Source organism: Helianthus annuus, chromosome 13 (genome assembly GCF_002127325.2).
Source record: "Helianthus annuus cultivar XRQ/B chromosome 13, HanXRQr2.0-SUNRISE, whole genome shotgun sequence".
Classification (NCBI taxonomy): domain Eukaryota; kingdom Viridiplantae; phylum Streptophyta; class Magnoliopsida; order Asterales; family Asteraceae; genus Helianthus; species Helianthus annuus.
In genome coordinates this window covers 91612203-91635314 of record NC_035445.2, presented here as the reverse complement: position 1 = coordinate 91635314, position 23112 = coordinate 91612203, and the positions used below count along the sequence as shown (strand labels likewise).

The window sequence follows — 23112 nt, the reverse complement described above, 5'->3', positions numbered from 1 at the left end:
TATACGTTTTCAGCCCCCCGAATTTAAAAAAAAAATTATGTTTATACGTGTTCGACCCCCTCGGTTTTATAAATTTTTTTTTGTATATACGTATTCGACCCCCGGTTTTCTATTATGTAGCCCAAATAAAATACTTAATTAGCCCAAATCAATTTATTATACACCAAAATCATACAAGCCCAAAATAAAAGCCCACCATCCAAAAAAAAAAATAAACCCAAATTCAGTCCTGGTGGAATACGAGCATAACCAGTCGCACGCACAGAACAGAAGGGGGAAAGAAACCCCAAATCGCTGCTGACCTGCTGTTGTTGTTCGAGTCCGAGGGCAGGGGTCTTGAACTTGCTCGATTTCTTCACGAATCACGGCTCATCCTCAGGTATGTGTGGTCTTGTACTTGTTCGACTTCTTCAATTATCTTTAGGTTTAATCTAGGACTTCAATTTATATGATTTAGGTTGAAATTGGGGGTGAATTTTAGCCCTAAACTTGTTGAAATTGTCAATCTTCGACGAATTCTTCTTGAATCTTCATAAGGTATATGTTTTTAATCTTTAGGTTTAATTTAGGGTTGCAATATATGTGATTTTGGTTGACATTTGGGGTGAAATTAGGGCCGAATTTTTGCCCTAAACTTGTTAAATCTTTATGTTAACTTGAAATTTGGGGTGATTTGTTAATTTGTTATTAGATTAGATTATTCTATGGGATTGACCGGCTGCTGCTGTGCCTGCTCTTGTTCGACTGCAAGCTGCTGCGCTACTTATTGTGGTCTTGTTTGACTTCTTCAATCTTCATAAGGTTAAAGGTATGTGTTTTTCTATCTTTAGGTTTAATTTAGGGCTACAATTTATGTGATTTAGGTTGAAATTAGGGGAGAATTTTAACCCTAAACTTGTTGAAATTAGGGGTAGAACTATAATTCTTCAGGCAGAAATTAGGGCAGAACTGAATTTTAGCCCTAAACTTGTTGAAATTAGAGGTGAATTTTAGCCCTAAACTTGTGATTTAGGTAGAAATTAGGGTCAGAACTGAAATTAGGGCTGCAATTTATGTGATTTAGGTTGAAATTAGGGACAGAACTATAATTCTTCATCCAAGTGAACCGGGTACCCCACCTTCCTCTTCTTTTTAATGTTTTGGTGTCTTTGTTCAATTGTTTGTTAAACAATTTTTAAGTTTTAATGTTTGAGAACATTTTTATTTGATATTAGCGTTTGACCCGACCCGAATCGAATCACCGACGTCTGACCCGAACATAGAAAATTTTTTTTAGGTCCGGTGCCTTCCGCCCCCCCAAACTTTTTTTCCAAGCTTCGCCACTGCTTCACGGGTAAGTTTTCTCTACTTTATTTTCTAATGTTAGCGCTGACTGCTGGGTAGACATGTACAAAAAACCGGTTTTAGATTTGAAACCGAAAAAAAACCGGAACCGGTTTTTAAGATTATAAAAATGTTTTTTTAACCAGTTCGGGCTCAACATAAAAACCGAACCGATTGTAAAAAGCTGATCTAAACCGGTTTTAAACCCGGTTCGTACCAGTTCGGGGTTCTCATCATAAAAACCCGGTTTAAAAACCGGTCCCCCCACATGGCCTAATTGTCGGATTTAAACTATCTATTTTATAATAAGAGTTTTGTTGTTAATAATCACATATTAGTGTGATTAAAAAAGGATATACTATTTGGATATTTCTCTAATTTTTTTTAATGAAAAGATGTAAGAAGTTGTAAGCATATATATACATACACTTGGAGACCCGTTTCACTGTTAACGAAATTGTTGAAGTTTACCCTGTACATTTTAACCATAACTTAAGTAAATGGGTCAAAATTGCAATTTATTCATCATTATAAAACATTTGCTAAATAGTTGTTGATTGCTTGCGGTTACAAAGTGTTGGTAAACCCCAGTGTGAGTGACGTTCTCTGCATAGCCACAGCCGACCATCTGTCAAACGACTTCTTCAGATCATTTCCCAATTGCTTGAGATACAAGACACCTGAAGAATTTGTGAACAAAATAAATGAAGCCATGTCACGTGACCCGCTTGGTTTAAAAAAGCGCGGCGCAAACCAAAACGCCTTGTGTGACATAAGGCGCAGGTGAGGCGCGCGCCTTTTGTACATGGGATGCTAAAAGCCTATGGGATATATAAAATAATTTATATAATCACTTTGCGCCTTGCGTACGAAAAGCTCACCGCTTTTGCGCTTTGTACCTCGGTTTCAGACCTCGTCGCTTTTCTAAACCAAGGTGACCCACAACCTCTTACACCTGAAGAAAGATATAATCTTTCATGGGAAGCAGCTACCCAAAGGTTCATGCAGTATTCTGAACTTGACAACCGCCTCTACTTCAGAATCAGATGAAGTCAACAGGATCGTTCGAAGGTCAAAATCAATCCCGAATTTGAGTGGTCGATTCAGCCTTGGGGCTGGGGTGATTGAGGAAGCTAGGGTGCAACGTGACAAAGGTTTCGGTTTCTATTATATGAAATAGTATAGACAATAATGTTATTTATTTGTTCATTTCTCTAGGCACAAAAAAACATGACACCAACAAAAGCAACCGGCGAAACATCAAGCACATTAGACCCTCACCTAGCGGATGATGACAACTGAATGGTTGAGGAAGAGGGGTTGTATGACGATATTTGGTAATGTTATAATGACAGAGATTTGTTTTGTAAGTAATGGACTTCATGCTTCCAACATCCAAAATTTTAAGCAACGTGTTGACAAGTGACAACCGAATGTTCTAGGTAACCAGGCGATGGCATTGACAGGTTGGGTAGCGGTGAAGTTGAGAGCAACGATGGTGTTTATAGTTTCAATAAATGTTTGTAGGTGCAATGGTGGTTGGCGGCGATTATGAGTATTGTTGGATAGGGGTAACGACACGAGCCTAGATCTTGTGACTCACTCCTTTAAAACCATTCAAAATATTATTTAAGACTTGTAAAGACTCAGTCATATCCATTGATTGGTAGAGGATCCTGTACATTAATCCAGAAGTGTATTATAACACTATATAACACCATATAAACATCGTATAACAATATGTAACACCATATAACACTATGTAACATTATATAACACTATAGTTTGTCTGTAACACCATATAACACTATGTAACATTATATAACACTATAGTTTGTCTGATAGCATGTCTATGATAGATGTATAGTGTTATATATTGTTATATAGTGTCATGTAGTGTTACATAGTCTTATATGGTGTTACATAGTGTTATACGGTGTTTATATGGTGTTATATCTCTATATCTAATAAAAGAACAAGGTTCTGCCACTTGGCACCCCCACATTCAACCAATACACATGTCAAAATTCTAGCCAGTCCACATCATCCTATCCTAGGTGTAATTTTGTGAGATTTTTCAATTTTTGTGTATTATTAATTCTTTCAAATATGCTGAAATGTTTGGGCGGCCAGATTCTGTGGATTCAATTTTTGAATTTGAATTCCATTTACTCATCCCAAGAAACTCATTACCCTGTCATCTCACTATCAACTTTTTGTGTATTACTGTTTCATATTCTCCTACAGAAACCCTTAATGGTTCACAACAACAAACAAAAACTCACGATTTCAAAATACAAACCAACCGTTCTCTGCTTAGTTCTCTCTAAAAAGTTTTGGACAATTCCTCTCATTCGATTTCTCAATTTCATGACCCTATCTAGCGATGGTGTGGTGTTTATTGTTAAAATCCGCCGACTAAGTGTTTCAGTGGCGGGATTCTCGAGCAGATTGGTAGGCAACTAAGACGAGATTTCGAGGGTAGATGGTGATTTAGGCAGGTTCCGACAATGCGGTTCTAATTTATTAGTTGCATGTATGTTTTCTGACAAGCGAGGTAAGTCAATCGACCTTTTTTTTATTTGTGTAGGTCATGTGTTTTAGTTTTTTTTACTTCTAGCAACTGATGTTGAAAATTTGTAATGTTAGGGACTTTAATGATGGCGGTGGTGGATGGTGGTTGTATACTTTTAAGAGGGTTTTCTGTTGAAGTGGAGGGGGACATCTCTGAACTCGAAGGTTAAAGGTTGCTTCCCACCTTACGAAGCAAGAAAAATTGTAATCAGACTTTATGTTACCATTAAACTCATGTTTTTTAGGGTTTAGTGGGTTGATTTTGCTGTTATATTGCTTATCTTTAAGGCCTTTGAATTTGGTTCTTGATTGAGTTTTAGATGATAAACTTGTAATTTTCAGTACCAACAAAATAAAGCAACAAAATTTATAATTAGTTTGTAAAATTGTAAAAATATTGTTTAAATTAATGTTCGTTTCTAGGTTTTCGATTACGTTGAACAACGTATATGTGTTTGTGATTGATTAGGTTATTTTCTGTGCTAGATTTATTATATTCTGCATCGTTATGCAGCTGATCATCTCAATGTTTGACATATATTGCTTAATTTGTTTGTTGATTTGGTTTTGATTGTTGCCTGTTACGTTGAACACTTGAATGTGTTTGTGGTTGATTAGGTTATTTTTTTTGTGCTAGATTTACTGTATTCTGCATTGTTATGCTGGTAATCATGTCAATATTTGACAGATATTGTTTAATTTGATGTTCGTTTCTAGGTTTTCGATTAGTGTGTCGATTGTTGCCTATTACGTTGAACATATGTGTTTGTGATTGATTAGGTTATTTTCTATGCTAGATTCACTATATTTTGCATCGTTATAGGAAGATTTAACAGTAAAGATGGTTTGAAGTTCAACCGTTTCGACGCGTACCGTTTTGACGCGAACCGTTTCGACGCGAACCGTTTCGACGCGTACCGTTTCGAGGCGAACCGTTTCGAGGCGAACTGTTTCGAGGCGAACCGTTTCGACGCGAACCGTTTCGAGGCGAACCGTTTCACCCGAACAAAATTGCCCCTTGATGTACAATCTCTTTAGAAAACATTTTTAACCAACCCGACCCGAAACCCGTTCCGACCCGAAACCCGTTCTGACCCGAAACCCGTTCTGACCCGAACCCGTTCTGACCCGAACCCGTTCTGACCCGAACCCGTTCTGACCCGAACCCGTTTTGACCCGAACCAACACAACCCCTTTTTTAGTTGACCCGTTTTGACCCGAACCCATTTTGACCCGAACCCGTCTTGACCCATGACCCGACCCAACCCGACCCGTTTGCCAGGTCTACCATTAATCATGTAAATGTATTTTGAGTTCATTAGGTTTCAGGGGTTGAGTTTCATTGTGGGGGAATTTTGAGGTTAGGCTAACAATATATCCATATGCTTTCTCAATAAAACGTACGAGTAAATCTTTGTTTCTGCTATTTATTTAGACATTGTGTTTGTTTTCTTAATTACATTTTGTTTGTAATTTTTTACTAAGTTTTTAGCATGTTTATTAACCAACTATATATTAGAGGAAGCGATTTTATCTGCCAACGCCTTCTCTAGAGGTGACAAGATTTTGCAATTTGGGTAATGAGTCAGAACACGTTGTTCGGCTGGTTCGACCCACAAATTTGTATGTTTTTTAGATAAATAACTGATGTGTACTTATGATCCCAAATACGATATTTCATACAATAATGATGTATGTATTATAAGTAGACCTCACACTATTTTCAACCATTTTTAACCCATTCATTCTATCTAAGAAATAGATGTGACTTGTAACCCTTAATTCTAGCATTTAATCTTTTTTCTACAAGCCTTTATTAAAAAAAATTTACTTTCATTCGCTTTTCGTGATTTCGGTTTATGCTTAGGTATTTCTAGGGCTAGCTGTTTAAGGTTCATATAACCTTATGAATCTTGAATGACTCAATTTGGTTAAAGTCTATCGGGAACAAGTTAGGAATGGCGCCTTCGACTGAAGAACGGGCCGCTGAAGCCAAGTTTAACGAGGATGGAAATACAGGTTTGAAGAATCAGGCTAAGTAAGGTTAGGCCTTTTAGTTGTTGTGTTGTCAATTGTTGATGTGATGCATTCATGAACCTACAAATTTATATCTAACTTATTACATAGGTTCATTTTTTCCATATTTATTTTGCAGATGATGAAGCAGTTGCAGTTGTTGAAGGGGGATTGTGCGGTATGCAAGTCTACATGCTCATCATGGTAGGACAGGAAGCTGGAGGGATGATTTGGATCCTTGCGTATGTGGGGTATGCAAGTGTACATGCTCAACTTTACTTACCTCCAAAATATGGATTGTGTAAGTTTCCTTCACTATATAATTGCATGCAAGTGTTGTTTTGGAACTTTGACCAATCTAAGTTGACTTGTAGACTTGAGTTTTGTTCCACCTCTTATATATGCGTTCATTGGTAGCTCGAGAGATATTGCAATGGGCCCTGTGGCAGTGGTCTCTCTGTTGCTTGGAACTTTGTTACGAGATGAGGTTGAGCCAAATACACCTGAATATTTATGTCTTGCTTTCACTGCAACATTCTTTGCTGGAGTCACTCAAGCTGCACTCGGGTTTTTCAGGTAATATAACTTTAACAAAAACTGTCGTTTTGATCCGAATCTTATATAGTTTTGAGAGTTGCTCTTTTTACAGATTGGGTTTTCTGATCGATTTTCTGTCACATGCTGCGATTGTGGGGTTCATGGGAGGAGTGGTCGTTACCATTGCGCTTCAGCAACTTAAAGGGTTGTTAGGGAACAAGGATTTAAAAAAAAGACTGATTTAGTTCATGACCAACTTACTAAACTAAAACTTGTGTTCATAAAATAGAAAATGGAAAATAGAACTGACAAGACTAAAACTTGTGTTCATAAAATAGAAAATGGAAAATAGAACTGACAAGTGTGAAAACATTATTATTTTAAATTATTTGGTTTTATGTTATTTGGATTTTTTTTTTAAATCATACATCATATTTTTTAATATATTTTAAATTTAACTTTTTTAAGCCCGTGTGTCACACGGGATATAAGCTAGTAGTGTTATATATAGTGTTATATTACACTTCTCACACTTCTGAATTAATGTACACTATCGACATTTAATAATATTCATACATTTCAAGATTATAGTTGTCAGTAGTTTATTCAAGATTATATAAATTTAATTCTTTTACAAACTTTCTATATTTCAACATATAGTTGTCAGTAGTTTATTCAAGATTATATAAATTTAATTCTTTTATAAACTTTCTATAATAAATCTTAATCAATTAATGAGTGCACATGTATTTTTTATTTAAAATTTAAAATTTAAAACCAAGTTATCTTTTAAATACATTCCCAAACACTTAATAAATACAATCATCTTTTTTAAATACATTCATTAATTACAAATGATATAAATACAATCTATATGAACTGTATGTTTCACAATGACAATCAACAAAAATCAGAGACACCGCTATCTAGAGTTGTTTTGTACTTAAAACAACCCGTTTTCACCCATGTCCAGTTGTCTGTCGCTTTATCAAAAGTAATAAAACCCATATATGAAGTCAAATTCCTAATATTAGACAAAAACGACAAACCTACAATTAAAACAACAAATGTGGTGTATAAAGAAATCTTTAACGACTTGTGATTTTTTCGTATGATTTTTTTAGTTCATTATTACTCTACAAATGCATCATAATTAACTTACCAGTTCATAAAAAAATAATAGATAGATTTACTCTACAAGTGTATCAAATAACATAAAATTCAAAATTACTCTACAAGTGTATCCTAATTACTCTACGTGTTCATTAAAATAATTACTCTACGAATAAAATAATTACTCCATTAATAAATAATTACGAAAATACCACCGCGTTTTTTTATTTTATTTTTTCACCATATTCGTACGTTTTGTACAATAAGCTTATTTGTATTTGATCTTTTGTCTTCAACCACTCTCTCCACCATATACCAATACAGTCGCACCACCACCATTGTCCTTGTGTTCGCCATGGCGCCACCAACACCACTAGTTGCATAATAAAAAACATAACAAGTAAACCTATTTTGTATTTTTTCTATTGAATGCCTTATTTCAACCTGAATCTATTTTGGCCATAACTTGTGTTACTCGTAACCACCGACACGAGACACACACGACTTGCAAGCCTAGCTTACTCAATCTGAAGTTAATTACTAAATTCACTTTGTTCTATTGACGTTTCACTATCTTAGGTAACCACACATCACTTTCGTTTGACAACTCCTCCGGTTAAAAGGACTGCCATTGCATCCGAAAGACATGGCTTTTTATGTACTACAAACTTTATCAAAATTCCTGACTAATAATAAAACATTTATATGGTTTATGTTACAACAACAATAATAAAACTAAAACTAAAAATAATAATCGAATCACAAGACCCCCACGTAAGTGTATATGAAAAAAACCGCCTAGACCAATTGACCGATAGCACTCCCAACTTTCAATTTGTACACCACTCCCAATTTTCAACTTATTAGCCGATAGCACTCCGAAGCTAACTGAACCCTAACTCAGTTACTTTTTTTGATGATGTGGCACTTGTGTGTTGACGTGGCAGATAATGTGGCACTGGTTTGGTGACATGACAGCTGATGGCAACAAATTGGGTTAGTTTGTGAGTGTTGTCGGCCAGTAAGTTGAAAGTCAGGAGTGGTGCGGTACAAATCGAAAGTTAAGAGTGTTATCAGCCAATTAGTGAAAGTTAATGTTATTTAAATCCAATATCTCTAAAAAATAATAAATAATAATAGCTAAATAATGTTAGTTTGGTTGTTGTCCGTGAACTCTTACGACCTACAGCCGTATACTAAATTTATAATGGTCCGTTGCCTATAGGGTAATTTAATAATTTATAAATTGATGGATTCTTTTCAATGCTTGCACGTTTTCTTCATCAACTTCAGGAAAATAAAACAACCTTTTTATATTTTTATACATTTAAAAAAGAATAAGAAACATATAAATATAAACACAACAATCCAAAATTGGATATATAATTGGATGTAACTTTTTTAGTTAAAGTCCAAGTTTTATATTCAATTATCGGCTCTTGACCAACATGTGGCATAAGAATGACTTTACTAGGGTAAAGCATAAACAAAGTCTGAAAAGGAAGAGTACTTTACAGAAGGAACAAGAACATGAATACAAATGTTTTCTTTCATTATAAATATATATGTTCAAATATAATATTAAAACAACAACTATATTATATAAAATATATATCCAAAATCACTAAAACTATATGTACCATCAAACATATCAAACGTGTTAGTTGATAGTCATATGTATATAAAAGGTGAATATTATTATATAGCACTAAATTGTTACGAGGACAGAAAGGAAAAATCTAAATTGTGTAAATAAGGAAAATATTAAACTAATCTATTCATGTATTTTAATAACTTTTACATAGATATGACAACATAAATATGTGTAAGTTATATACATTAATGAGTAATATAACTACTTTGTTTATATATTTTTTTCTAGGAGAGGTGAGTGAGAAACTATAAGCATTATCTTCATATCATTTTCTTTTATTTTTATATTTTCAAGATTGAAAAAAATAAATGACTCCTTTATGTGTGTAGGGTATGGTTCAAATGAAAATCAGTTTTAACGTGAAAACTCGAAAACTAACTAAAAAAGCCTAAAAAAACACACCATTTTTTTATAATTTTTTTTATTAAAAATCGCTTGTTTTTGTATATAAAAAAACTTTTTTCAAAAAAATAAAATAAAATTTGTAGTGCACATATGTAATAATACACATGTGTAGTACACATACACATGTGTACTATTACACATGTACACTACAAATCTTTTTTTTTTTTTTTTTGAAAAAAAAGTTTTTTTATATACATAAAATAGCGAAAATTGGTAAAAAAAAATATTGGTATGCTTTTTAGGTTTTTTAGCTAGTTTTCGAGTTTTCGCGTTAATTAATGGTTTTCATTTGAACCTTCCACTATGTGTGTATACGTATAAATATATAAAGTAGTTTCTGTTTGGAATGTTTTAAGTTACATATCATCATCATCGTCGTCTTCTGTTTGGAATAAAGTGGTCTTCCCTTGCACTATATTTTCAAGGCATTTTATAAAAAATAAAAATAAAAAAAAGTGTGTTCAAAGCAACCGAAAGCTGCCATTGAATCCATCTTCTTTTACAATGAGAGATGTTTCCAATCATGTCTAAAGTTCACAAGTACAATTCATGTTTCAAGTCCACGACGTTAACGGGTTCAAGAATTTTCATCAAATAATTGTAGCAGATATAAGCTAGCGGGTTGGGTTATGAGTAGGGTAAATTATATATCTTCAGTTCATTTTTCTTTCTATTGTTGGGCTAATTTTGTGTGGGTATCCTTCGATCCTCCTTACCCGTTGGATCCACCCGTGGTGATTATGGATGTTTTAAGCAATTTTTTTTAACGGTAACATAGCAAAGAAATCGTGAGTTGAAAGGGGTAAAAGGTCATTTAGCATTATTTTAGGGTCCATACTCCATATATCTTGGGTGTGTGTGATTGGTGTACGGAGTCCATGGTTCTAGGGTACTTGTTGGTGGGCGTCATCAGTGTTTTAGTGCTTCTAGGGTACTTGAGTGTAGAACTGACATCACAACACAAAATTTAACAGAGCTAGGGTAGTACGCGGGGTGCACCTTCCACCCTTAGATTACAAAAATATTACTTCCAATAAATCACAAGAACTATGTATGCAGTTAATTTTTCTTTTTATACTGATTATTTAGTTGCGTTGAGCAAAAACAAATGGACCCAACTTTTTTTTTTTGGGGGGAAATTTACAATGTTAAAAGAAATTGAAGTTTAAAATAAACTTTATGAAAAATCTAAAGTAGTAAATGAAAAGATACATATGACAAAGGGAACAAATAAACCACGTTCAACCACCAGTTTGATAACCTGATTAACTAGTTGGCCTAAATGAAGGGTTCAAGAGTCTCAACCAGATGACTGTGTAGACGTTTCTCAATCTATCTGTCTAATTGATTTGGGTTCCCTAACATTTGAGCTTCAAGGTCTTGAGTTCGATATCTGGAAGGAGCAAAATGCTCCCCCGGTTGGAGTCAGGGGTTTTCCCAGATTATTCGGGTTCCCTCTAAAACTAGGGTCAACCTCGAGCATCAAATTAACTGTGGATGCTTGCAATTCCGTCTGAGATTGAGGATATATGAAGTAGTGCCGTTGAGGCCAAAAAGTTCACCGTTAAAAAAATGCTATGGTTTCAGGACTTTAATTAACCCATAGGTTAATTTGTGCATGAATGCATGCATTTTAGTTTTAGTTTTTTCTTTCTCTAAAAATATAATAAAAACTTACCGGTTATATAAAAGCTATAGATTATTGTTAAATACAAAATGAATAATTTTATAATCGCTTAATTGACCTGGAACTAGTTAAATTAATACAATTTGGACGCTTAATTGACCTGGAACCAGTTAAATTAATACAATTTGGATTAATGCGATGCAGAGATCATACAGATTATTGATAATTAAAAAATTAAAATTATATAGACGATGACAAATAAATACAGTGTTACTGATAATTATTATCTCGTTATATAAAGCCTAGATAGCGATATTAAATTAAGTGACAAAAGTGAAACGGACTGTATATTCCAAATGATATATTATTATTATTATTATTATTATTATTATTATTAATATTATTAATATTTTATAATATTATTAAAAAGGAAAGTGGTTAAGCGTGGTACCAAAAATATGATTAAAAATCCCACGTGGGATTCCATTTGGAATACTTACAACCAACTACTAGTACCAATTGTGGGTACAATTATTCAATAATAGTTTATTTGGATTTTATTACCATAGTTATCATGTTTTATTTTAGTTTTGTCAATACTTACAGGGGCGGATCTACGTTGAGGAATACGGGTTCATACGAACCCACTCGGTTTCAAATTTTTAGTAGAAATGGTAATAGAAAATTTAATATGAACCCATAAAAGAAATTTGGGATGAACCCATTCACTAAATTGAAAGATGGCTGAGTGGTTAAGGAAAGCCTGATGCGGCTTCTATTCTAGTAAGGTCGCGGGTTCGACTCTTCGAGTTAATTGTTGACTGCTTTTTTAAAAAATCTAAAACAGAAGATAAGGTTTTAAATATTGTTCCCAGCTCCAAATTACTTCCCATTTCTTTTAATGTGATTTGTTTTATTAGATTTCCTCTCAATTACCTGTTAGTTATATTCATTAAGTTATCTAATTTATAGTGAATAGAAGTTTTTAATAGAATTAAACTTGTTTGTGACTACTTTCTGAATTATTATTCTATTTCTTTGATTATTTTATTTTTTAGATAATTATCGGTTATGATTTTATGATTGAGTTATTGGTATCTAGATATCGCTTAGATTAGATTAGGAATTTGATAGGTTTCGAGACTTGTTCTCTTATGTCTATATATTTACATACTTTTATCATGAGACTTGTTCTCTTATGTCTCTTATATATTTACATACTTTTATCATACAAAAGTATTCTTCAGTATTTATTAATGAAACATACGAGTTAAATGCTTAATAAACATTCTTTCTTAGAAAGGAAAAATTGATGAGGTTATTCGTGTTTGTATGACAGTATTTCATCTATTACAAGTTTTCGTGTAATAATTATTTAATTTTGTGACATTATATCTGTCTAACATAAAGTAAAGAAAACATTAGGTAAAACTTGAATATTATATAGAAGTGAGAAACAGATAAGTAAACAACGCTTATTAAAAATGGCGACCCGAACCGTCAAACCGACCCGAAATTTTTTAAGTCCGGTCCTATGTTGGAACACCTAAAGACTAATGAACCCACTAGAAAAAAATCCTGGATCCGCCACTGAATACTTATAAACTTTTCGAAGGTGTAAATATGATTAAAAGGTTATTTTATATAAAAAAACAAAATGTTTATCGTATATTTTATTCCACTCGACACATAAATCATAGCCAACCCGATAAAAAGTAATATGAATGACCAGTTTTTAAATAAATAAACTAGTGGAATTCCCGCACTTTGTTGCGGGCTTTTAGTTCATATCGGTTTGGTTCATTACAGTACAGGTACCAGTAGCAATGTTGTTTGGCCGGTATCGGTTCGACTCGTTGCAACACTGTTACCATAACAATGTTGTTTGGCACATTAAGAAAATAAAAACGAATATGGTACCAGTACCAATGTTATTTGGTTGGTATTGGTTTAATTTTCAAGGAAAGAACAAAAATTAACTATATTTGATACGTTCAAATTATATTTTTATCAAATCTTGGATAAAATAAGAACGTTGTAACGAATATTCAAAATTTATGAAACATTATATTATTTTGCTAAAATAACGAGGAAGGTAAACGTGTCACTTAAAAAACCGTGACATAACGTTGATAACATATACGCTTGTGCTTTGGTCACTTGGAAATTACTATTTATAACTCGGTTTTAAATAAAGTTTATTTCTAGACACATATAAAAATAAGCATATCACATTGACATATTTAAAATTTTGTAAAATATTGTATCTTAATTGTTATAAGTGAAAAATATAATATGTTTAAAAGTAACTTTATATAAAAGTTATTATAAAAAAGATCTATTTAAAATAGTAGAATAAAAGCTATATTAAAAAAACAATATTTCTAAAACCTTTTCCATTGACACATGTAAACCTCTAGGAAAGTAATATATTTCACATTATACCTTATGTTTAATAAATTGTATTTCATTGTACATGTCCTTTATATTTATTAGGGTATATAATATAATTATAACATGATCTACAATCTCTATATATATATATAAATGAGATGTGATTTGGGCTATGTGGCACTGAATTTGGAACAATTTTGCTGATGTGGCAACAGTGTTTTGTGAGTTTAGGAGGGAAACCATTCTCAAATTCACAATTCACAAACAAAAACACATTGGACGTGGGATCCGAATAAACTCCGGGTCGGATCAAATTGATTTGGATCCCTTATATTTTTTGAACGCTTTCTTCCTTCACACAATTCCATCAGATCTCCTTCGTCTCTATCATCACCCTCAAAACCCTAGCGGCGCATATGCATCATCTTCAGCAAATCCACACATGTTCTTCAGCAAATCGACGATGGTGATTCTCATGTTACCTTTTCACCACCGATTTTATAGATTTGAGGTCTCAATCGAAACCCTAATGTTTTCTATTTTCAAATATGTTATGTTTTTAGATTTGACGACTCTTTCTATTGTTTCAATGAACAGTTATTTTTCTTCCGTATTCAATTTTGAATCTCGCTTCGTGTTCTTCTGGTCCAGTCATGTACGATCCATGGATTCAAGCATCAGGTAAGATTTTTTTTTCCGGACTCTTAATCTTTTTCGTTATCTATTGTATCACTGCTTTTTCCGTGATGACTGAACGTTAATTTTAGTGTAAAATGTTTGAAAATGTTTTAGTTTTTGGATTGCACGCAAGGTGTTTGATGAAATGCTTGAATGGGATAACGTGTTTTTTTTCATAATTTATGAGTTTATATTGATGGTTCTCTATGTTTGTGGTGATTTAGTAGAGTTTTTGATGCACTTTTTATAGATGAATTCATGTCTGTTTTGCTTAGATCTAAAAGATTTTATATTGAAGCGTCACATTGAGTTTCAGAGACATGGCTTCTGGGTTAGTTTTGCTTAGATCTGATCTAATGTTGTTCCGGTATATTGAAGTTCTTCAGTTTTAGACGATATTTAAGTTTTCTGAAAAAATTTATTATTTTGGCGGAAAACTGATAATTTGAATCCTGATATGTAGTAGTTTTTCGTGATTTTTTGATTTTTTTTGTTGTAATTGTTGTAAATGATTGTTTTTATAAAGATTGTTTCGATTGCTAAAAACCATTTGTTTTCTCATTTGTGTAGATCCGATAAAAGAAATTAAAGGTGTTTTGTTTTTTATGTTATTCGATTGTATTATACAAAGTTGTTTTTATGAATATTGTTGTGATTGCTAAAAATCATTTTTTGTCTGATTTCTGTAGATCTTATCAAAGAAATTAAAGGTATGTTTTTATTTATGTTGTTCGATTATATATAAAGTTCATTTTATAAAGATTCTTTTGATTTCTAATAACGTTTTCTTTGTTCTGATTTCAGTAGATCCGATCAAACTTTATCTTTTTCTTTCTTTGGATTTCTAATAATCTTTGTTCTGATTTGTAATAACTTTTTCTTTGTTCTGATTTCTGTAGATCTGATTTCGGACTCCGATAATTCGTCAATCAAAAGAGGTTAGTTAAGTGTTATAGTTATTTTATCTTTTTTAAGTATGTAATATGTAATTTTATCCTTTATGTTCATTATTTTTTTTACCTATTAATATATGTTCTGAATGATTTATGGTTTGTATTTTCTCATGGTGAACCCTCAATCTTTTTTGAAATTCGGACTCGGATTGTTAGTCTACCAAAATAAGTTATGTTGTTCTGAATTTTGTAGATCCGATCATAAAATTGAAGGTATGTTGTTTTAGTTTGTTGTTTATCTACCGTGCATCTTTAATCTAAGCGATTGAACATTTATATTTTTTTTGCAAACAATATCAAGATCAGAGGTTTTGTTATCATCATCTATATTCTCTGATTTATGTAGTGTCTATGAACGTTAATCATGTCTTGGACATTTATCAAACTTACTGATTTTTGTTTATTTTGATTTTCATGTGAATCCCTAAATCTTGGATAACAATCGGACTCCGTCATTCAACAAGCAACAGAGATTAGTTGAATGTTATAGTTGTTTTATCTTTTTTAACTTTGTAATGTTTGATTTTATCATTTATGTTCGGTTTTTTTTTTCAAAAATTAATAATATATGTTCTGAATGATTTATGGTTTGTTTTTCTCATGTTGAACCCTCAATATTTCGTGACAATCAAACTCGGACAGTTCGTCGACCAAAACAGGTTAGTTCAATTTTCTTGGTGTTGTTTGTTTTTTGATATCTATAGTCTTTGGTTTTAAATTTTGTCTTTATGCTATATTTTGAGAGTTTATGTGATTATCTTTTGAAGTTCATATGGTTTGTTTTGTCAGTTATATTTTTTTGCTATTTAGTTATGTTGTTAATTATTTAAGGATACTTTAATTTCTTTTAAAATTGTTTTTGTTTCTATAAACAGATGACCATTTTTAATGTTAATTTTTTTTATTCGAAATTATTATTCGGTTTCTGTAAATAGACATTGTTTCTATAAATAGATTATCTTTTAAAATTATTATTCCTTTGCAGTTATGGATCCTAAAAACAACGCTCTTTCGTTGTTAAAGTTGATTGATCACTATAATCCTAATTTTTTATATGTTTCTTTAGTTTTCAGTTTTTTTTTTAAATTAGAAATATATGTTCTGAATGATTGATTGTTTGTATTTTTCCATGGTGAATCCTTAATCTTTTTTAAAATTCGGACTCGGAATGTTCGTCTACCAAAACAGGTTAGTTAAATGTTGTTGGTATTGTTTGTTTTTTGATGTCTATACTCTTTCTTATTTCTTATTAAATTTTCTGTTTATGCATAATTTTGAAACTTTATGTTATTATATTTTAAAGTTCATATTGTTAGTTTTGTCAGTTATGAGTTTTTCTATTTAGGTTTAAGATACCTTTAATTTATTTCTAAAGATGTTTTTGTTTCCATAAACACATTACTGTTTTTAAGGTTAATTTTTCTATTCTCAATTATAACTCTGTTTATGTAATTAGGCATTGTTTCTATAAATAAGTTGTCGTTATATTTTTTAAAAAAATTCCTTATTCCTTTGCAGTTATGGAACCTAAAAACAATGCTCCAATCGTTTTTAAAGTTGATTGATGACTATCATCCTATATTTTTGGTATGTTTCTTTGGTTTTCATTTTATCAACAGACAAAAAGTTATTTAAGCTTATAAGTTTAAGATAGCCATAGCTTCGTTTAATATAAAATAGAAATCAGATGGCTACTCTGTTTCCAAGTTGACTGAAAATCCTTCCATCATCAAAGATCTTGATACTCATTTTGATGTTTACCAGGTTCTATATGTACCCTAAACGTTAACTTAAATTTTTTGTTATAGAAATCTTATACCACTTATGAATACTTATTGGAATTTATGAAATACATACAGGCTGCTGATGAAAAACCTTTAGATCCTGTTGCTTCTGTTCCAAATCCAATTGTTAACGTTAACATCTGGGTTTGTTAAGCAACTTCTTTATATCAGTAAACCTTTATTATTGTTTTGTATTCAACTTTTATGTCCATTTATATTTTTTACTTTTTAAATTTTGTTGTACAGGATTCTCTTTCCCGTGTCGTTGATGAAGACACTCCCATGTCCAGTTTGAACAACAGCATCTTTACTACACCCTCTGGAGCTCATAATAGTTGTTCTTCAAAGATGCTGGACAATGAGCTGAAGCGTAATTTGGAGGCGGTTTATGATGTGGATCTTTGTTCTTCTCAGTCTTCAACTAAACCGCGTCAGGGTGATTGTGAGAACAATGAAGGTTTGAAGATGAAAGCAAAGCTGGAAAATTAGTATTAACATTTAATAGTCATTTCAGTTTTTTCGAACAATTTGAGATGTTTTCTTTTGGTTAATTTTTTCCGGAACATTTATTTTAGTACTTGATGTTTGGTTTCATATGAATATTTCGTTTATTATCGTGGTATTAAAAGATTATTTGTTTGCTTTAATATTTATTAAATTTCCTCTTCTCTATTGCATTAATTCAAACCTTTTTCTTTTGTTACATGTAAATTGAATAGTTTTATGGATTAAATTATTTTACATAAATTGTCAACTTAATTTATTTTGTTATATAACATTTAAGTTTACACAATTATTTGTTTAAAACTCAATAATATAATTTACAGGAAACATTTTGAGATCAACGGATTTGACTAACATCATTTTTTCGCCTAAAATTCCGAAATCACATCTTATTGGTTTTAATATTCGATCATCTATTCCATGCGATTGTATTACAAAATGACCCTTTCATTGTTTTATGTTACATGACATTCTTTTAATGAAATTTTTATATACTTTTTAAAGCTTTCAATGAAATCTAAAGCTGCAATGTTATTTGATGTTATTATTTACATATTTTTTATCTACATCTACATTGTATATATATGATATTAATTGTTCGATATATTTTAACTGTATTAGAATTTTACAAAATTAAGAAAGATTATTTCCTTCCCAACTTTTTTTTAAAAAGAATATTTTTTTTACGATTTATAATACACGTATTATAATATATTAACATTTGTATTCAATCTTTTTTTATTTATTTTTTCAGATTATTAGGAATCATGGAACTTATTGGGGATGACATGATATTTGAAGAGATCTTATCGAGACTACCTGCAAAGGCAGTTTGTCGTTTCAAATGTGTTTCTAAACAATGGTGTTATGAATTATCCACACCAAAGTTTGTTTTCATCCATACTCGGCGAGTTGGAAATTCAATACAAAAGAAGCTGCTCTCCTTGAAAGAAAGTTCCATAGTCGTTGACGACATAGTATCTGGCAACTTAGAAGTCGATACTAGCAAAACCGTAAATTTTCCATATGATGTCCATCCATCCTTTTTAAGCATTATATGTTCGTTTAATGGTCTGATTTTAGTTTGCATTAAAAGGAATCCCAATGAGCTGGTCCTTTGGAATCCAACGACGAGACGTTTTAAGTTGATATCGGACGACTACTTTATTCGTTATTTTGGTCGACACTACGATACTGGTGGAATGTACTTAGACGAGGACAACGATCTAAAAGTGCTTCATATTAATTGTTACTGGGACGTAGTTACTGCTCGTGTATATTCACGACGTCATGACTCATGGAGGAAATTAAACTTCTTGAACGGAACTCAATTCGCTTCAAACTTTTATTCATGGTCTTCTGGAATTTATTCCGGCAAAACAATATATTTCATTGTTTCAAGTTACTGGATTCCACCTGGTGAAAGGAACATAGTTGCTTACGATGTTATCTCTGAATCTTTCAGTTTACTTCGTTTTCCGGAGCGTATTGAAGTCAATCCTTGCCAAGTACATTTTCTAACAATTTCGAACAAGCTCCATGTCATTGTTGTTCATTATGCTGGTGAACTAATTGCAGATTTGGTCAAATATGAACATGATGACTGGATCAAGGTCTTTTCTTTCAATAAGGCTCGCATAGTTCAACATTTGGAGCCTCAGCAAAGGACAAATGTAATTCAAGACAACAAGTGGTTGATAACAAGTATTTGTGGAGATACTGTTGAAGTTCTACTTTGCAATGATTCTTTTAACTACATCCAACATGTTGACAGCTACAACGGACCGAAAGGCGCATTATTTTTGGAGACAATTGTTTCGCCTTTCGATTAAAAATTAGGAATTAATTTGATACTATTTCATCTTTTGTTTCTCGAACAATCTAATTTGTTTCAATTATCTGAAATTTTATCCTATCGTTACTTTAATAATAAAAGAATTTAGTATTATTTTTCATCTTTTCTTATATCCAATTAAACATTACAGTAAATTACATATTTTAACATTCACTGTGGTGACTGCATTCTTTATTACCAAATACCATCATTGATTAAGATCCATCCTAAAAAAATTACAAATCTTATAATTAAAAAAAAATATCTTTGATGTTTATTAATATAGATAATAGATTGTAACACCGCCATAAGCATTAACAATAAATATGGAAAACTTTTTAAAAAAATTCGTATATTTTGATTATACAAAATAAGATATGTAGTTCAATAGTTTAGAAATTATATATATATTTCAATACAAAATAAGCTGATCATAATTTCCATAATCAACTTTTTTTATATGCAGTGTCTAAAGGTGTTTCTAAACATATATAGTAATCAAATTATAGGAACTATTACATATTGTTGTTTACTGAATTTATGATTTCATATGAATAAATAATTAAAAAACATACACATGACGTTTCATGAAGAAACTATTACATATCTATTTTATATTATAAGATGTTGTTCACATATTATTTATGTTGTTAGTAATATTTTTTTAATAACTAATTAGATGCGGTTTCTTTATGTAACGTCCTTTTGTAGGTATTTCTTATGGCTGAAGGTTCATCAAGGTATTTATTTTTAATTTTGTTACTTTATGTAACATCTAATTTGTATTATCTTTGTTTATTTTTTCATATTTTTTTATTTTTCTCACACTAACCTTTACTTATTACTCTTTATTAATGTTGTAATTTTTAAATTAGTTTCAGAGGATACTGGTTCTGTAGGCTAATGAATGTAGCGGACGAAGTTATTTTGGTATTTTGATAACTTACTTTATAATTTATATTTATTATTTTGTTTTTTATCATTATTAAATACACTTTAATATTATTGTACTGTTTATATATTTCTTATTATACTAATAATTAAGAATGTATATGTTTGTTTTTTTAGTCTATTCCGGACGACGCTGCGTGCAAAATATGGGGTGTAGACCAAGGCCCTACAAATGTCATGATACACACTGAAGATGAGTTTATTAAAAGCTGGCCTATCAATTAATAGAATATACATGTGAATACTATGAAAATATGCACATCTTATTTGTTAACTTGCTTTTTTTATACTTTTTGTGAACATATCTTTCACTGGGAGCTTAGTTACCTTGTGATGTTATTTAGAATTGTCTTTTAACTTGCAGATCTATAGTGATGGCCGCAACAAGATATTATAGATGGCTCCCAGAAAGAGTAACTGTTGTTTGTCTGGAGACACTTTAATTCTTAACAAAAGTAAAAAAATTTATTGTTTTATACTTTAGTGCATTTTAACTATATTTTCATATTGTTAACAAGTAATTTATGTAATGTGTCACTTTTATATTTGTATTTATATTTATACACTTTGTGATAATGTAGATAAAATTTTCCTACCCGCGAAGTTCGCGGGTGATAACCTAGTAATGTATAAATAAGAAGGTTGAAGAACCATGAGGAGTGGCGGGAGCAACAAGCTAATAAATAACATAAAAAAGTTGAGAGTAAACTGCCATTTTAGTCCCTGAGGTTTGGTCACTTTTGTCACTTTAGTCCAAAACTCAAACCTTTTGCATCTGGGTCCCTGTGGTTTCAATTTTATTGCCATTTTGGTCCAAAAATGAAATCAGATCATACTTGTCTTATAAAATCCTGCAATTTTGTCATTTTCCTCAGGGGCAAATCAGGTCATATTGTCTTATAAACTATGGTATTTATTTATAAAAAAGAAATGATCATTTTGCCCCTGCGAAAAATGACAAAATAGCAAGATATTTTAAGACAAATATGACATGATTTCGTTTTTGGACCAAAATGACAATAAAACTGAAACCACAGGGACCCATATGCAAAAAAGTTTGAGTTTTGAACTAAAGTGGCAAAAGTGACCAAACCACAGGGACCAAAATGACAATTTACTCAAAAGTTGATGGTGTGATGTAAAGATATAATAATGTACGAAAAAACTTAACTTCAAGACAGTTTTTAAAGTTGTATTTATCGAAAATCTATAGAAAAAAATATATAGAAAGTAAAATACACATTTATATTTAGAGGTTTATATTCAACCTTCTATATTGCTATTGTGAGTGTGCAGAAAAGAGAAAAAATTAATAAAATAATTGTTTGTGAGTAAGAAATGGATAGAGATAGAGACAGAGAGTTGGATATAAGATGTTTTTAAAAAATTAATAAAATTTAAAGAAATATGTGTTTTTATATAAATAAAGATAAAGGATTCGACATGAATACAAAGATATAAATATAAAATATTGTGTTCGACCAAATTTGTTTGATATTTTAATCCATAACCGAACCATCTGCTTAAACACTTGCAATATAAATAATATTAAAAGTATCATATAAAAAAGCCAACATGAATATAAAAAATTGATGTACTACAAGGGGTGCAAATGCTCTAAGCCCGACTAGCTCGAGCTCAGGTTTGATTAGCTTATAAAAGCTTGAGCTCTTGCTCGGCTAGTGGATGATTTTTCAATCTTAAGCTTAACTCGCTTATATATAACTCAATTATTTTTCCATAATTGTATAAATAATTATTATTATTATTATTATATAAATATATACTAGGTTATGGCCCCGTGTGTTACACGGGTTGATTAATGAAAACGATATAATTTATTATTTGTAATTACTTATTATTTTTAATCTACTCTTGATAGTTTTGATTGAACATACATGATAAATTCATAAGTTGTCATTAACAACATTGAATTTCATGGGAGAAACCTCTAATAACATTGAATTTCATTGGATAAACCTCCTAAAATAATAAAATAAAAAAACAAAGTCATCAAAATTCACACCAACAAAACCTGGGAAAAGTTGAATTAAAGAAAGGAATATTTGATTTTAATAATCTCAATTATTCGTCGTTGCCCGCTAACAGTTCCAATTTAAAAAATAACCACTGGTTGAGTGGTTGTCCCAACTATTAACATATTGGCTTCCAATGGACCCTGACTAACAGAACCCTAATGTGGGTTAGTCTTTTATCGCCGGAAAAACGCTTTTAGCCGGAAAAAGGTTCCTAAATGTTCGATCTAAGGTTACAAAAAGGTTTCAGACGAAAATGTTGAGTTTTCCAGCAAAAAACTTGAGTTTTCCGGACAAAAAGAAGTTTTCCGGCGATAAAAGAATTTACGGCGACCTCAATAATTGGGGTTTTTAGTAGAAAAAGGTTCCTAAAGTAAGTAATAAGGTCACAAAGAGGTTTGGGACAAAAAAATGAGTTTTCCGGCCAAAAATGAGTTTTTCGGCCAAAAACGTTTTTCCGGCGACCGAAGATTTAAATAAAAAATATATTATTTTTATCCATAAATTTTATCGTTTTATCTTTTACCCTAAACAAATATATATAGATAATATTTGTTAATAAGATTCAAGTAATAAATGAAAATACAAGTAACAATTTTATCTTTTTATCTTGTACTGTTTTGTTTTCCATTTATATTTATCAATTTTATTATTTGGTATACAAAATTAAATTTATTCAACCCGTGCAATACACGTGTTTTTTTGAAATATATTTTTTTATAATTTAGT

General features: G+C 31.3%; 2 protein-coding genes and 1 long non-coding RNA gene across 10 annotated transcripts; all 3 read left to right on the top strand.

The window, feature by feature from the left end:
- Positions 1-219: 219 nt before the first annotated feature.
- On the top strand, positions 220-6853 carry LOC110898627 (sulfate transporter 1.2-like). 8 transcript variants are annotated; one of them, XR_004877506.1, is made up of 11 exons: positions 223-379; positions 458-537; positions 692-808; positions 1277-1333; positions 2542-2689; positions 2766-3880; positions 3973-4069; positions 5765-5940; positions 6053-6214; positions 6331-6489; positions 6563-6853. XR_004877506.1 is itself a non-coding variant. In XM_022145438.2 (5 exons), exons 3-5 carry the CDS (start codon positions 6094-6096, stop codon positions 6693-6695), a joined length of 456 nt encoding a protein of 151 aa, XP_022001130.1. In that variant the 5' UTR covers positions 5172-5297; positions 5765-5940; positions 6053-6093; the 3' UTR covers positions 6696-6853. The 8 variants fall into 8 exon arrangements, 2 of the variants coding, with proteins under 2 accessions (XP_022001130.1, XP_022001132.1); XR_004877505.1 differs by having other exon boundaries at positions 220-379; positions 1277-2689; XR_004877504.1 differs by having other exon boundaries at positions 220-379; positions 1277-3880.
- An 11476-nt stretch (positions 6854-18329) lies between these two features.
- Positions 18330-19394, top strand: LOC110901293 (putative F-box/kelch-repeat protein At1g12870). The gene has a single exon (XM_022148130.1). It carries the CDS (start codon positions 18330-18332, stop codon positions 19392-19394), a length of 1065 nt encoding a protein of 354 aa, XP_022003822.1.
- A 704-nt stretch (positions 19395-20098) lies between these two features.
- Positions 20099-20740, top strand: LOC110902966. Its single transcript, XR_002571555.2, has 3 exons — positions 20099-20136; positions 20272-20326; positions 20465-20740. It is a non-coding gene; the product is annotated as an uncharacterized LOC110902966 (long non-coding RNA).
- The last annotated feature ends 2372 nt before the right edge of the window (positions 20741-23112 follow it).